General features: G+C 39.2%; 1 protein-coding gene across 6 annotated transcripts in view; it reads left to right on the top strand.

Moving 5' to 3' along the window:
- GRIP1 (glutamate receptor interacting protein 1) overlaps nucleotides 1-15,806 on the top strand; it is a 210,232-nt gene that overhangs the window by 98,961 nt on the left and 95,465 nt on the right. For all 6 annotated transcript variants that reach the window (XM_010707861.3, XM_010707846.3, XM_010707882.3 and 3 more), the window contains exon 2: nucleotides 13,146-13,226. In XM_010707861.3, coding sequence (XP_010706163.1) covers nucleotides 13,146-13,226 — 81 coding nt within the window. The remainder of the gene's footprint in view (nucleotides 1-13,145; nucleotides 13,227-15,806) is intronic.

Raw genomic sequence — 15,806 nt, 5'->3', positions numbered from 1 at the left:
CTCCCCCTCCCTCTTCCTCTCCCCATCCCCCTCCCCCCTTCAACATGATTTGTTTTGTTTGCCTCTCCTCTACCTTTTCCTCATCTTGCAGATGGCATCCTATGCATTGGATACCTTTACTACTTGCTATGCGTTTTTCCAGGCCCCATCTTCCTTTTAGCTCTTTCTATTCTGTGTATGTAGAATAGTATTAGTGCAGCTTTGTTGCAGCTCTCCCTTGCCTGCAGGCTGACTGCAAGAGTACGAGGTGCAGGCGCTGCCTGATTATGACTGTTTGATGAGAAGGAGCAGCATTTTTTGGATAAATCCTGAGCCACTATGAGTGCGGATAGCCTAGGGTCTGTACCACCAGCTCAGCTGCCCTACAGCTCCCCAGGAATGATTCTGCTGGGGCTTATACTTTGCATGGAAATGTCAGGTGATCAGCAACCTTGAAAACTCATAGACATTGCAGACAGTGAACTTATTATTTATTATCTTAAGACAAGAAAATAGGAATAGTAATGGAATTTTTGTGGAGTGTAGGAGACAAGGGAATTGTTAGTGAGATGTTTTATAAGCCTCACAAAAGAAATTTAGGCAAGTCCTATATTATGTATATTGAAAGACAATTTTTTTTCTGCTGAAAAACTTCTGGAATTTATTTTTCAGGGTTATTTTTGGAAGTGACTGATGGGGTATTTTAAGATAAGCCTTCCTAGGCCTTTACCTTTCCGTGTGTGGTCTTCTCTCCTACCAAGCAAGATTTTTGAACCAAACAGATTGTATTTATTTATTGATGGATTGATTGTAAACTGTGCTAGGGCTTCTCTGGGTCCCCAGGGGCTCTTTCTCTATTCTGTGCTTGTGTGACATGTTCACTGCTGAATCCCACCATCGACCTTTGCTTTCTTCTCTCTTTAATGCACTGCACCCTGCCCTGCTGATGTTTCCTGCTCTATATGTACCCTTCTGCACCAGAAGTGATGCTCCTGTCCACCCAAGGGCAGCATCTCCTTTCACAGGGTGTACATGGTAGGCTGGGAGCACACCATGGCAGCTGCCTCTCACAGCCATCAGAAGAGTTGATAATACTTGCTCTTAACAGTCCTTATCCTTGTCCTGTCTCCTCTTAGGAAATGTTTTTGGAAATATTTGCATTTCTGTCCAACCAAAAGTATGGCACAGCTTCCAGGTGTCATCAGACCTGGAGGCCAGATCTGCTTGCAGTGGGGCACAAAAGCTGTGGATTTCTTTTAGGCTCTCAGGGTAGCCCTGGACAGCTGGCTGTGCCTGTTGGTCTTAATGGTTTCATTCTTCTCTGTTTAGATAATTAGTGGCATTGCACACGTTGATGGATACTTTCCATAATTAGATTGCACTAAGTGATCTTTTTTCTTTGGGACTTTCCAAGAGATGCTGCATAGGAACCTGACCTTTCAGGGCTTGGTAGACAGCAGATCAAAAGCCACTGTGTTAACTAACAATTTCTGTGGGTCTCAGTGGCTTGTTTTGCTGTTCTTGTGGTCTTCATAAGTGGGTTCAAACCTTTCACACTGCCTGTTTCATGCAATACCGAAATCATAGCTTAGAATCTTTGGGACTTTTAAAAAATACCAGTAATTTTTTAAAATACTTTAAAAGTCAAGCTTTTACTGTCATCTATCAGATGTCTTTCTTGCCCTGCTTATCTGTATTTCCTCATTGATCTGGACATTTAATTTCCAGCTGTGGAAGCAGATGTATCATCTGGTTGATAAGAGTGGCGATACTGCAATACAGATGCATCCTAATAGGGTCAGTGAGATGTTACTGCTCTGGATCTCCAAGCTGCAGCAAGAAGCTAAAAACAACTTGCTCTGTTCTTGCTTAGAATTTGTAGTTGTGATATTTTCTGTCATTTCTTGCCTTGAATATTTCTTCTTTCTTCCTTCCCAATGGCAGTTTACTTGAATTTGTGCTGTATTCTGCACCTGATTCTCTTTTTAGAGATTTTGGATAGTGAAGAATGTATCACATTTGTGAAATAACAGTGCGGCCTTTTGGCTTATCTTTTCTTTTTTTCTTCTTCCAGGAGTGTAGTACAGATGCATTTCACTGCCTGCATGGTATTTGCAAATATTAATCTATTTAGTACTTGCTTGGGTCTGTAGTCTCATACACCATGTCCTAATAATTGCCTGTATTCCAATCCGGTTTCTAAAATCAGCTTGAATTCCCTCAATCCTTCATCATAATGACCTGGACAGGGCATAGACAGTCTGTGATGGAGTGATGTAGACTCTGGCAATCATCCCATTGTTGGTCTGCCAAAACGGAGGCTTATTTGACCTTCAGAAAGTGGCAGATCCCATCAGTTTGTTTGAGCATCTGTCTCAAATGGCGTGTTTCTCTACAGTCCTTTATCTGATGTTGTCCTGTTTGTTTGAGCTATTTTTGATGTGTAAGGTTTCCCATTATTTTTAATTGGTTTCTTCTCTCTGTTTTGAAATTATTTTACAAATAGAATAAGCCTGTCATTAAAATTAAACACGTGCACACCTGCCTGCACACCCACACAATGTTATGATGGATCTGGAAGTGCTGGCAATACACTGGTGGTGTAGAAAAAGATGTAGGAAGTACCACAGTGTTACCTTAGTGTTTGAACAGATGAAGAACAAAAAAGTTAAATCCATGCCCTTTATTTCTCTGCACTTGTGGCACGCATAGGTTGATGCTGCCTTCGTTTCTAAGAGCCAAAACCAGAGGGAAGGTACAGCTGCAAATTCCTAAAAGAGAAACAGTCTTGGTTAAAAAGTTTGGAAGATTGGTGCATAGAAAGATTAAAAATTACTTGCCCGACTTCTTGAAGGTTATGGGAGTATAATTTTTGATGAATATCACATATCCATATGTATCTGTTTCTCGATTGCTGTATTTTCTGTAGAATTACAGAAAGCTCAAGCAAGAGCTGAGCTTTTTTTTACATGCAGGCAAAGTGTGGGCAAGCAGTTCTAATAATTACCATTTTCCAGAATTTGAAGAATACAGCAAACAATCATCTGAGTGCCCAAAATAAGCTTTGCCATTTAATAGGGTTCAGGAGACGCTGACAAATATGTGCTATCTGACAGGTTAAAAGACTTGTCTTCAGGAACTGAGTGCGTGGATAGAGCACAGAAGGTGGCTGAGGCTTAATGTGAGCTTTGAGCAAAACAAATGTGCATATATATATTGATTTGTCAAGCTGACATCCCTTTTGTTAGTCTGCTTTGTTCCCACTCCTAAAAGTACACAGCGCTTTATTTCAAAAGACTTTTTCTACTCTGTGTTCAGACTTGTCACAATTTCCAAAACCAGCAGAGTTTTGCTGATGACTAAACTTAGCTACTTAGATGACTTAAGCTACTACAGAATCATTGTAGAAATCAAGAATAAACTCTTCCAGGGCAGGGGCTGAAAGTTGGTTATTTCACAGAAGTAAAAGGATGGTGACAGATTTCCAGTCTGGCTCCTAAAAGAAGTGCATTGTGGAAGATCAGATTTCCACAAAACCCAAGCAATGCCAGTTTGGACTAAAATGTGCCATTTGAACTGCAAATAAAGTGGGGCAAACGCAGTAATGTGCCAGTGTGAATATGTTGGTAGTGGTGTCATGTTTATAAAACTCACAATGGCAGTGTTAGAATTAATTAATGTATCAAATTTTACTCTTCACCAAATGGGTATCCCAATATAAAATCAGTGTGTGCACCAACACTTCTGTGACGAGAGCAGTTGATCTTCGTGGTATGCCATGCCCAGTAAGAACTGGTAGGATCCTGGCCAGCAGCAGTCAACACACTAATCTGTGTGATCTCTGGGAGAATAAGCAATACTTGAGAGTGGTTTATATGAGGTCTTCTGAAGAAGAGAAGAGTGTAACTGGGAGTAATAGAATGGCAGTTAAAGCAAGGGAAGAAAATTGTAGACTGACAGAGGGAAATATTTTCCAGCTGTGAGAGCTGATAGATCCTGTGGAGCAGTCAGGAAAAGAAAGTAATGGAGATCTCATCACTAGACATACTTACAGTCACAAGTAGGCTGAAAAACATATGATAGAATTTACTGCTAATAACATTAGTACAGCTCTGGAAAGAAAGCAAGATAAGTAACCTCATGAAAAGAAATTACTGTTTCTAACTTTTGTCTTTGAATATCATGCTGTTCTTTGAATATAGTGTTGTGACTTTGCTCATTCCTATTTTTTGAGAAGCACACTGAATTCCTTTTCTGTCTGAAGTGTAATGTATTTCACTTACTTTTTATGCAACTTGAGTGACAGTCTCTGCTGTCTCAGCTATTACTTGTGTCACTGCCTTCCCCTTAAAACAGGCACAACTAGCTTCTGCATCCACAGTATAGAAGTTCCTAGTTGATATCCTCGTTTCCCAGCCATCTCAGACCACTGCAGTGCTGGCAGCCTGCACAGCTATTTCTCATCTGCTTTACATTGTGGTCTGCATAGGTAGAAGGTGGTAGGTATCTTTCCTGTGAGTATACCTAGAAGATTATTAATCTGTATACGTACTGATGCAAAGGAGGAATATACCATTTTATTTCCCTCAAGGGAAAAAAAAAATCAGAAAGCTTTAAAAGGATCTAACAGCAGTTCCAAACATAACTTCTATTTTTTAAGTTTCGAGCAGTCAGTCTGCAGGAAAGACCTCTGCCAAAACTGGGCTAAGGAAGCATAGCTGATGAACCAGAAAGTTACTGTTACATCTGCTGGTACAGTGGACATGTCATGCAGGATATACACAGCTCAAATGACCAGTAAATATTTTTTTTCTGGTTGAATGTATCTACAGATGTAATAGCAGATCATATCACATGTCATCTTTGGTTAGTATGCAGTGCTGCCTGCCAGGAAGCTGGATGCCTCATCTCTCTGAGAGGTACGGCAGCGGACAACTACGGCAGCCAGGAGCACGGTGTCTGAGCTGCCATTGTACTGTCTGTACATTGGCACAGAGACACAGGGCATGGCCCTTTTCCCTGCAATCAGTATTTACTGTCTTCCCAGCACAACAAAACCCTGTGTGCAAGGGTAGCTGAACCAAGGGCAGAGGATAAAAGGTAACATTAAGGTCACTGTTATGCTTCAAAAAATATGTGTTCCTAAAAGTTTCCTGTGAGGTATGGCCTTAATGCAGTCTGGTTTTCTGGCCCTTGGCCTTGGTCCAAGTCATGCTCCTTTACCCAACTCCCTTCTCAAGGAGACCTGTGGGAATTTTTATCTTCTTAGCATTGGTGCTTCTCTCTGAGGTTTGGTGCGGGTTTATAAGCAGCGCTGATTTAGCATTTCTAAACAAGGTAATTGAATTTATCACTATTAAACAAAGTAATCTAATACCTTGCTAATTAGAGCATCATAAAGAAAACAGTTTTCAGATATGTTTTTCCAGAGAGTTGATATGTTTTGATCTGCTTCACACAATGCCAGCATGCGGTGAGATTTGATGCTCCCAACCACAAAAACAGAAAGAACCACAAAACCTTTCTAGAACCAAGATGCCACTCTCAGCAAACCATGAAATGTTCAGAACAGAAAGTGCAGCTTGAATATCTGGAAGCATTCCCTGTCAGCAAGATCTGCATCACTTAGGATCTGCTCCTTTTAAATGGAATGGCTTACAGTCCCATCATCTAACGTCAGAGTAGCTACAGAAGTTATATGCACAGAAAAATCCTGAGCTGTCTCAGAGCTAAAATAGTTTCCTTATTTTCTTCAAGCCTTTTAAATTTTTCAACTTTTTCAGTTTCTAGCAGCTCTGATTAAATCACCCGTATTTCACCAATGTGTAATGACGATGCAATTTCCATAAACAATAAACAGAAGCTCAAGACAATGGAAAGAAACTTGCACTGAATCCTAAAATCACATAATGATTCAGTAATGATTGTTTAATGGCATTCCATTTAGTCCCTGAACAAATACTTGATGCTGTATAAACAAAAAGACATACTTGTCAGATTTGAAGTAGTTTGTGGTTGAGGTATTGTTTACATTGAATTCTTCATTTGACAATCCACTGAAGTGAATCTCACCATGTGCTAATATCTCTAGGGACACATTTTCAGCAGTACGCAGATACTGTGTGTTTTGGATGCCAGTTAGGAGACCGAGTATTTCCACTCAGGTATCTAAGCACAGGCTTAGGAAATTAACTGCAGACAAGCAAACTGAGAGGATATTTAGATCATTTTTCAAGCCATCAAGCTTGATGAGGTGTTGTAAACATCTTGAGGAAATGGTTTCACAGTTATGCACAGTTACAGTATCCTACTTCTCCTGCTTCTAGATTAAAACTGAGCTGCTGCTATGATAAGTAATCGTATAATTCAGAAAACAGATAATTAAATTTACATAAAGTATAATAAAATTGAATAAATTTTCACTTTAGAGAGACAACACACTCAGTCATTGGTTGCTATAACTGTTAAATTAAGTTTGTGAAAATGAAGGGTTAGTCGGCTAAGTATAGGAAAGGAAATTACCAGAGCAGCAATAATAACTCATTCTTCTCATAATTCTATGCTACTTATGGAATCACTTGAAAACCCTATGTTTTCTTAATAAAGAGTGCTGGAGTGCACTGAGCAGAGAGTTTGATTAGAAAGGATTAAGATTAAATACATTCATATTTGTCCTACGTGGAGCCTAGTTTGTTAATGACTGTTACATACAGCTCGTAGGAAATTTTCAATATTTCTAATCATTATTTTGGAAAGTGGCATTGCCATTTGAAATATCCAGTCTCATTGGAAGTGACTGAAGCCATAGCTGTAAAAGGAACTTGAAAAATTGTTATTCCTCTGCACCAGTAAAAGAAATTAATGCTTTCTTTCATGGTTGGAGCTCCCGTAATAAGTCTGAAAGGATTAGCATACGGGCAAAGAAGATTGTTGACATTTTGATGTTTCATGAAGCGTGTGAATTCAAAATCCGTGCATTATACGTCTACTGAAAGAACTTAGCTAATTTTCTTTCTTTTTGCAACTGTTAGTAGTCCATTCCACTTTGATGCAGCAGGAGTGACATCCTGGTAACCACGAACATTCCAGAATGTTAATTTTTCTTTAGACTTTTGCATTAGTTAAAAGCACATCTTTTAGAATGTTCTTCCTTTACAGGAAAAGACACACTCCAATATATTTTTTCTCAATTGTTGTCAATAGCAGTTTCTAAGGATAAAGTTACACCAAGCTAAAAGTATTTGTGCCAGATCTCCCATCAACAGCCAAAGGAAAATTCCCAGTAGTCTCCCCTTCCTAGAAAATTTTGTTTGCTTTATCCTCTCTAGCGTCTTCAACTTAGAACAAACTTATACCTCAATTTGCTGTAAAACTTACCAGAGTTTTAGGACTCTTAGTGACCTTTTATGCTTGAAGTATTAAAGTCTGAGTAGTATTATTCTTCATATAATTTAGCTGCCCGATATCATCAGTTAATTTTTTCAAAGAATTTCGTATTGGTATTTATCTTCTGGCTGTTTGATTGGAAGCCATAGGGCAATGTGAATAGTAGAACTTGTTAACTAAGTTCCAGCTTCCCTTATGATATTTTTTTTTTCTTCCCATTGCTGTAGATTTACCCAAGAATTACATTTTCCAAAATTTTTAGCAGAACAGAGAAAATATATTCAAGCATTTTTGCCAGAAACAAAGAACTGAGATTGAAGAGATGAGCTTATGTGAGATCAGAGGTGTTCTTAGAATGATCCTAGTGACTTTGCTTTTTATGCCTTTTTAGCAATTGGGCTACTGAGGGGATCTTGAGTTCACATTTTGTCTTCTGCCTCATCCAGTGCAAGTCTCCAAATTGATTGTGGAAGAACTTTACATTTACTTTGTGTGACATACTGAAAACACTCATCAGAGAGAGAGAGATGGAATGATAGTGAAGCTCGGAATTTGGGTACTCATCTGTAAATGTGAGACTGGGACTTGAATCCCTGTTCCAAGTTTAGAAGTTTGAGTTTAGAAGAATGATTCTGTGAATGCCTCTCAAATTTTAAACTTCCATAAACTACAGACATCAGTAGATATGTGTTTATTTTTATCTGTGAAAGCTTCCAGCTGTAAAATGTGGGGATAACAAAGAATGCTGCAACTCAGAATTTACCAGCTATCACAGGTATGATAAAAGCTAAGCCAGAAATAATGCTTTTAGAAAATGCTAAGCTTATAACATTTAAAGGTGACATTTAGGTTATGTTTCAGATAGGTAAAGTATAGGAACCTAAGATAATTTGTGCTGTACAAGCAGGGTTCATATAAATCTGTTGCTTTTAATGAAAAATATTATTCTTTATTCAGAAGTGGATATAGTAATTTCCTCATACGGAAGATTCAAGTGTGAATGTGATATTGCAGATCTAGGAATGCCTGAAGCAGTACATGGGACACTGGTGCTTTTAATTTTTGATAAACTAATCTCAAGGATGTTCTCTCAGCCATAATCATCATCTTTACAACTTGATATGTTGCCATCCTCTGGGAAGGTACGTGATTCTTCACTAGTGTAGATGTGTGCTATTATAAGGAGTGCAAGCAACAACATATGCAGACAATCCTATTCCTCCAGTACACTGAGCAAGCTGAAGGTGTAGTGTACTTTCTTGTCGAATCCTGGGACCCACATTAAGATGGAGATGCTTAGGAAAGGAACAATGAGGAGCATATATGCAGCATCTCGCGTTTTACTTGCTTGAGTTCTGAAGTCTGCTTAAGAAACGCATGGTTAAACTCTAAAAACAGTTCTTCCTTGGCCAAAGTACAGCTTATCTCTTAACATGACATAAATAAGAAAGTTGTTGAAAAATGAGAATTATGCAGCAGATGATGTGGGCATGTTTTCTGGGTACAGTAGTTACCACCTGGATGTGCCTCCTCCAACCAGTTGTGAGATCAGCACGGGGAGAGTGCTTGTAGCCTTTACCACAACTTCAAACAGCATTCTTGTGTCAACAGCTTTCACAGCCCTCTTGAGGGACACGCAAATGTTCCAGTGATCATAAACCTCCTGACACACTGAATGCCTGAACTTGGCTCTTGAGGAAATATCCTTAGACTTTCCTTGTTCCCTCTTATGTGTCCCCAGTTAATATCGTTCAAGGGATATTAAACTGAATATAGCAAATATCTAAAGATTACAAATGGTCATCTTACTAGCGCAGTCCCAAGCACTTATACGTTGGACAATGCACACATATATCATCTTTATAGGATTACATTACTGTTGGTTTGCTAGAGTGTATAGATTCCTTAGTCTTGGATAGAGGTCCCCCTGTGTAGTAGGAACAATGCGGAATGATGTAAACAAGTCACAGCATGGTCCCTAACTCGAAGAATGAATCATTCAATTACAAAGAGAGATGCCAGCTGGTTAAAAACAGGCAGGAAAGTGCAAAGAGTTGTTTATCTGCCTCACAGGCAATAGGTAAAAGCAGTAAGCCTACAGAAGTAACTGCAAGCAGTGGAACTGCTTATCCATTCACCTGATCGTTATCTTTGCAGTCTTTAATTAGAGCTGTGTGCAGGGCTTTGAAAAGAATATGTTAGCCACTGTTACTTGTAGTTGGAGCCGTCGCATTCATGAGGATGAGCATAAAGAGAAACCAGGGTGACAATTTCACTTTTCTGGTTCAGGATCTCAGTAACTGGAAGGCATTGCAGCAGGAACTGGGGGAATTAGCACAGCAGGCAACTTGTTCACTACTGCACATTCACAACTACAGAAAATACACGAACTAGGAATTTTAGGGGAAAATATTCTCACCTGATAGCAGGATGAGAGGGTTTGTTTCCTGCAGTCACTAGGCAAAGAGATCTGCTGGCATAGCAGTCTCCTTGATATGACCGACTGACTACTAGAAATTGATTACTCTGGGCTGTTAATTCCTTAGCCAAAAGACAAGGGGAGAAAAAAAGTCAGCGGTGTAATTAATGCAGTTCCAAGACTGTATCCACATAGCTATGCTGTTTGCAAGGTTGGAAGCACGGACTCCGGCAGTGCAATTCCTGTAGGAGAGGGCAGAACTGGGGAGTTCCCCATGTGCTGGCCCCAGTCAGGACTTTGGCATCCAGCAGAAAGGCCAGTCAGCCTGAAGGTTTGTCACAGGCTGTAGCCCTCTCCCCACTGGTGATGAGATTATTTTAGTACTAGGGGTGTAGCTCTAGCTAAGATTTATGCTTTTTTTTTTTTTATCCTATTTCCTCCTCCGCTTTGTATAGGTGGCTTCTTACATATATCTCACCTTTACCTAATTCCAAGTTGCTCTTCTCCTTTGCTTTTTTAGTGTATTGGCTTACTGGGTTGAGTTTCATCTCCAGGGAGTCCGTGCTGTAGAGGGTGAAGCTGGAAGCACAAAGCACTCGAAGAAATCCCTCTAAGCAGTGATACTAGGAGATGTTTTTGCATGTTTGCAAAAATCCTCCCTGCCAAAGATGGTCCCCGCCACAGATGGGGCATAAATTATGATTTGATTTGTAAATTCTTGTTGCCATACAAACAACTTTGCTAATGCAGACAAACAGATTTCTTCCTTTCTTGACAGTATGATGGTGTCTGACATTTTAGGGCAACCAAAGCTTTGTTGTCTCTTTACTGTATTCTGTTCTTTACGATGGTATCTACTTCTGCATCTGTCTTCATATTACTCTTCTGTCTCAAATAATGGTGCTGCTTTTGTTCCTTCTTCAGGTGGTTATATTTGTTTTCCTTTGTTTCTGCGAGTTCTTTACAGTGATTTCTTATTATTTGACAGTGCGATTTTACTCTTAAATGGGCATTGAAAGATAATTCTTTCCTGTCTTGGGAAATTCCAGCAAAGTGAAACTTCCCCATCCACCAGTGAGGCAATGACTCATTTATCCTCTATAATAATTGGATATATTTTGTGTTAATGGGGTTCAAAAGTTTATGAAGCAATCTTTTATGCCGCTTTGTTTGCTGTGAAAATCTATAGACGGGTTAAAAAATGTAACATAATTACATCCCTACAGTATCTAACAGCACATAAACCACAGAAATACCTGACAAGTTTTCAGTGCTAAACCTAAATGCTAGTGGCCTCAAATACAAAGTCTCAGCTGTCTTTTGTACCTGCCAGTTACTACGTGCAAAATACTAGACTTTTTGTTCCTGCTCCCTTGCAAGTAATTTGAATGCACACTCATCTTCCCCCCCTGGTGCCATTAACCAGAAAGATTTGCAGGCTTGTCCTTTTTTGTGAACTCGGGACAACCACGTATACTCCCAGTGTAGTACAATTTGGGGAAAATTCTATTCCAGCAAAAGATTGCAGCTGATTTATTCATTTGCTTCTGATAAAGATTCAGTGAAAAGGGTCTAGTTGTGGATGTTCATCTCTCCTTTATACCTTCTCTCCAGTCTGATGAAAATAATGCAAATGTACAAAGTCTGACTAGGAGAAAGCTGTTTGTTCCATGAGCTGATAGATTTTTCACAGAGAGGGCACACATGCAAATATGGCCCAAAAATCATCACCATCCATAAGTTACTGAGAAATTAGATTATGTTTTCTGCCCCCTTTTTAACAGAAAAATCCATGTCTCGCAATACCTGCTGTCACATTCAGAGCTTGTGAATGAATAATAATACATGTGACATCTCAGTCACGTTATTGATAATCCCAATTTTTGGTATTGATAGCAGCTAGTAACACTATTTGGAGATCCTCAGCTTGAGTTCTAGCTCAGCTGTGCCTCTTCTGTGGCAGAAAAGAGATGATCCTGCTTCCTGTAGAAGCTCCTGTTCACTTCTTTCATTCTTTCTTTTTATTTTTAACATCCGTAAGGATATGTATATACTGCATATGTTACAATATTAGATTTTCCACTTAGATGTCTGCCTTTTTCTTAACCTGTGTGCTGTGTCTGTGCTAATATTCTTTCATTCTTCTGTACATCAGGTAGCTGACAGCTTTATTTTCTTCAAGCTTGTATTAACATGCAGTATAGCCAAGCCTGTTAGCTCTCTCCTTGTAACAATAGAATCCCAAAGCAATGGTAGTTCATTTTCTGTAGAAAAAACAATGATATCTGTCTGTTGAGATATTTCACCGGTATATGATCTTCATTACTTGCTGCATTTATGTCAACATATGTGGCCTTGCAAAAATGTTTTGCCTTTAAAATAAAACAAAAACCTCATTCAGCTTTCTTGTTACTATATCCACATTCATGCACATGCTATAAACTGATTGGTCCATGAAGGAAAAAATACGTAAATAGAAGGATTTGATAGTGCTTTAAAGTGTTTGAGCACTCGATTAAAGCACAAGCAAGATGGAAGCCTAATTTCTTGGGATTTCTTTCCTTTGATTAAAGTAATAAAATCTATGCTACTGTTTCTTCTCTTGCATGCACATTTCTTTACTGAGCTTATAGCTTGCCATTTTTAAAGCTACTATGTGGCTGATGGTTTCCCCATGGTTACCCTGCTCCCAGAAGGGATGCACAAGTGCCTCACTTCTGTCTTGTGCTGCTTCTAATAGACAGCTAATCTGCTTGGCCCACCAACAGCATCCTCTGATGCCTCCATGTTGACCAGTTGGTGAACAGAGCCTCCTGCTTCGACCCTGGCAGCCACAGTGCTGTACTTCAGTATAAGTGTGCTTGGCCTATTGGGCAGCTGCTTTCTGATGTTCTCTCCAATCAGTTGTTAACTATGGAAAATGTAGAGTCCTGTGGCAGATCCCAGAAGAAACGGAGAGCATCTCTACAGCCAGAATATTCAAAAGCTTCTGGAAATACTTCTGAATAGGGAAGGTCCCTCTCTCACTGGAGTCTTTGACACATGAAGTTTCTTAACCTGAGGAAAGTGAAAGTTTCTATATTTACTTCAAAACTGAAAAGGGCTTTGTATATCTAGCCTGTCATCAACAAACCATTATCTCTGATCTGAGCTTTACCTCATCCTTTTCAGCTCTGTTACTCAGAGACATTATCTTTCAGGCTAGACACGGCTTTGAGCACTGAGTCAGAATTCAGAAATATCCATCCTCATCTAGCTCTTGTACTCTGCATTGCTAGTTCACAGTAATTAGATTAAAAAGAATCTGTTGTTTTTAACACTATATTTATCAGTAACTGCAACTTTGCTTGTTTCTGTTTAGATGAGAGTCCTTACACAAAGTCTGCAAACCAGACAAGGACACCTGATGGAGCACTATCTGTGAGGAGACAGAGTATTCCAGGTAAGACTTGCTTTGCTTTTTATAACATGTGGTTTGTGAACAGCAAGGTAATACTAGTCAAAATTAAACTCGTTATAAAAAGCAAATAAAGTATAGGTGCCAACAAGTAATTTGTAAGGAAGATTCCACTGGAACTGTAAGGAGTTTACACAGTTAGATTCCCTGGGGCTTTAGTATGAGGAACATCTCCACATCTGCTTTTTGCAGCAGATTTCACATGTTGATCACAACAGCCCTTTCATCAGAGGCCCTGAGAAATCTGTTCTTTTGTATGTCTTCAGTGATGTAGGGAGTTTGGCTCATATTTCCAATCCTGAATGCTGTCAGAAGTCGCATCTGTGTGTGGTTTTCTGCCATACAGACATCATCCTTGTGGATTCTGTCATCCAGTCACACAGAGCTGAACCCAACTGATCAGTGGGATATTCAAACCTCTGTGTCTTATAATTACTTCAAATGAGTCTGCACAATGTGCCCATGAACAGCAATATTATATATACTGTGCAGCAATATAAGGGAGTTTTCACCTCAAGTAAAATTTAGGGATCAGCTAATGAAAACAAATGAACACTAACAAAGGTTGTGCACAGGTAGAATAACTGATGTTGCCATTTTCACCTCAAGAACAGTAACCTCTGAATGGAAGGGAAGACGTATGGCAACAGAAATCAGAAACTGTAAGGTCATGTCGCCCACCTTCTAATGAATAATCATCATATTCTGTGCACTCTGTGGCCTTATTATTGAACAAAGTCACACATCCTTCTCAGAGGTTATAGATACAAGAGATGGAGCTCAGACTTCTATCATTGCCTGTCTCAGATCTCATCACAGTAACTGAATTATTTCTGAAGGGCCAAAGTACAGATTGTATGGATGCCCTATGTGCAAATGTATGTATGGGTATATGTGTGGGAGAGTTAGAGAGTTTGGTGATTTACTATTTTCCAAATGAATATTTTTGACTGCTTAAAATATCCTTGTGATTTAAAGATTGTTATTTTCACAATCCAATCATGAAAATCAAAATTGTGAGAAAAATCTACTGCAGTGTTCAGTGTGCATTCATTGTTATGAGGATTATACAAACACCAACCAGATTTCTTTCTCCAAGTCAGTACAAATGAAGATTCGTTGTTCAGTGAATTAAGCTGTCTATATGGATATCCCTTCAGATAATTTTGTAGCTCGTGTGTCACTAATATTTAGCTTACTAAATCTCTTCTTTAAAGAAAATAATAATCTTGTTAATTTTTTCACCTTGAACATAGTAGTTGACATTTATGGTGTGGTTACTGTATTTACAGATTACTTATGCTGTGGTCTGAATACAAACTGAAGTTCATGGTTTGAGATAACAGAGAACTGAAGATTTTCAGTCATATTCTTTGAAGAAAAGGTTTGATAAAAGTTGAATGGGTTGAATTTTTCTTTAGGTCATTTGATAAGAGTAGGAATGTCTAATACTCCATAGTCATTGTGACCATTTATTTTGAGTTGTTAAAAAATTAACTGCACGTTCTGGAATTTTAGTGTACATGTGTATAAGAGAAGATTCCGAGGAGACCTTATAGCGGCCTTCTAGTACCTGAAGGGGCCTGCAGGAAAGCCAGGATGGGAGTTTTTATAAGGGCAGATAGCAACAGGATGAAGGGAAATGGTTTTAATTTGGAAGAGAGTAGATTTAGACTAGATATCAGGAAGAAATTCTTTACTGTGAGGATGGTGAGACACTGGAACAGGTTGCCCAGAGAAGTTGTGGATGTCCTCTCCCTGGAGGCACTCAAGGCCAGGCTGGATGGGGCTGTGAGCAACTTGGTCTAAAGGGAAGTGTCCCTGCCTGTAGCAGGGGGTTGGAACTAGAGGATCTTAAAGGACTCTTCCAACCCTATGTGTGCTGTGTGTGAGTCAGAGTTACTTCAGAGAGACAGCACTGACAAGTGTTTGGTGAGATATACTCTTTGTCATTTTGTGTGCTCTTCTGTGTGTTCTTCACTTTTCAATGTTGTGAAGACATTTATCTTCACACCTTGTTGCAACTCCCTGCCTTAGGAGCCCAAAGTATAAATGACATTGAGCTGATGCAATAGTAAATAATAATGATAATAATAATAATAATAATGTTTTCAGGCCTTGACAAATTGCTGTTCTAGCACAAGGAATATTGTGAATTTAGGTGCATGAATATCTTTATAAAACTAAGCAGTATTTTGTGAAGTAACCAACATTCAGGAGTTTTAACTGAAGTTTCTGGAAACATCCCCTGAACTTTTATATCCCTTTTGACACTTAGAAAATTTGGCCTTCTAAATACCATCTAATCTTACTTGTCTGTGGGCAGTTTATCCACATTGTTGATGCTCTTGCCACAGATGCAGACACATCCCAGCAAACCATTTTGGTAGCAAGAGGACTACCAGTTCTATTCCCTAGTAACACTAGGTTGAGGCAGAATGTATTGCAGCTGCTTTTGGTTTTGCTTGGGGTCAGGATCTGACTTCTGACAGTATGTAGATCAGCTCTAAACAACTTTGGAAAGGGAAGGTGCAATACAATGGCTCTGGTAAATTCTTCTAAACT

Source organism: Meleagris gallopavo, chromosome 1 (assembly GCF_000146605.3).
Source record: "Meleagris gallopavo isolate NT-WF06-2002-E0010 breed Aviagen turkey brand Nicholas breeding stock chromosome 1, Turkey_5.1, whole genome shotgun sequence".
NCBI lineage: Eukaryota > Metazoa > Chordata > Aves > Galliformes > Phasianidae > Meleagris > Meleagris gallopavo.
The sequence above is the reverse complement of the archived record's forward strand: the minus strand, read 5'-3'. Positions and strand labels throughout refer to the sequence as shown.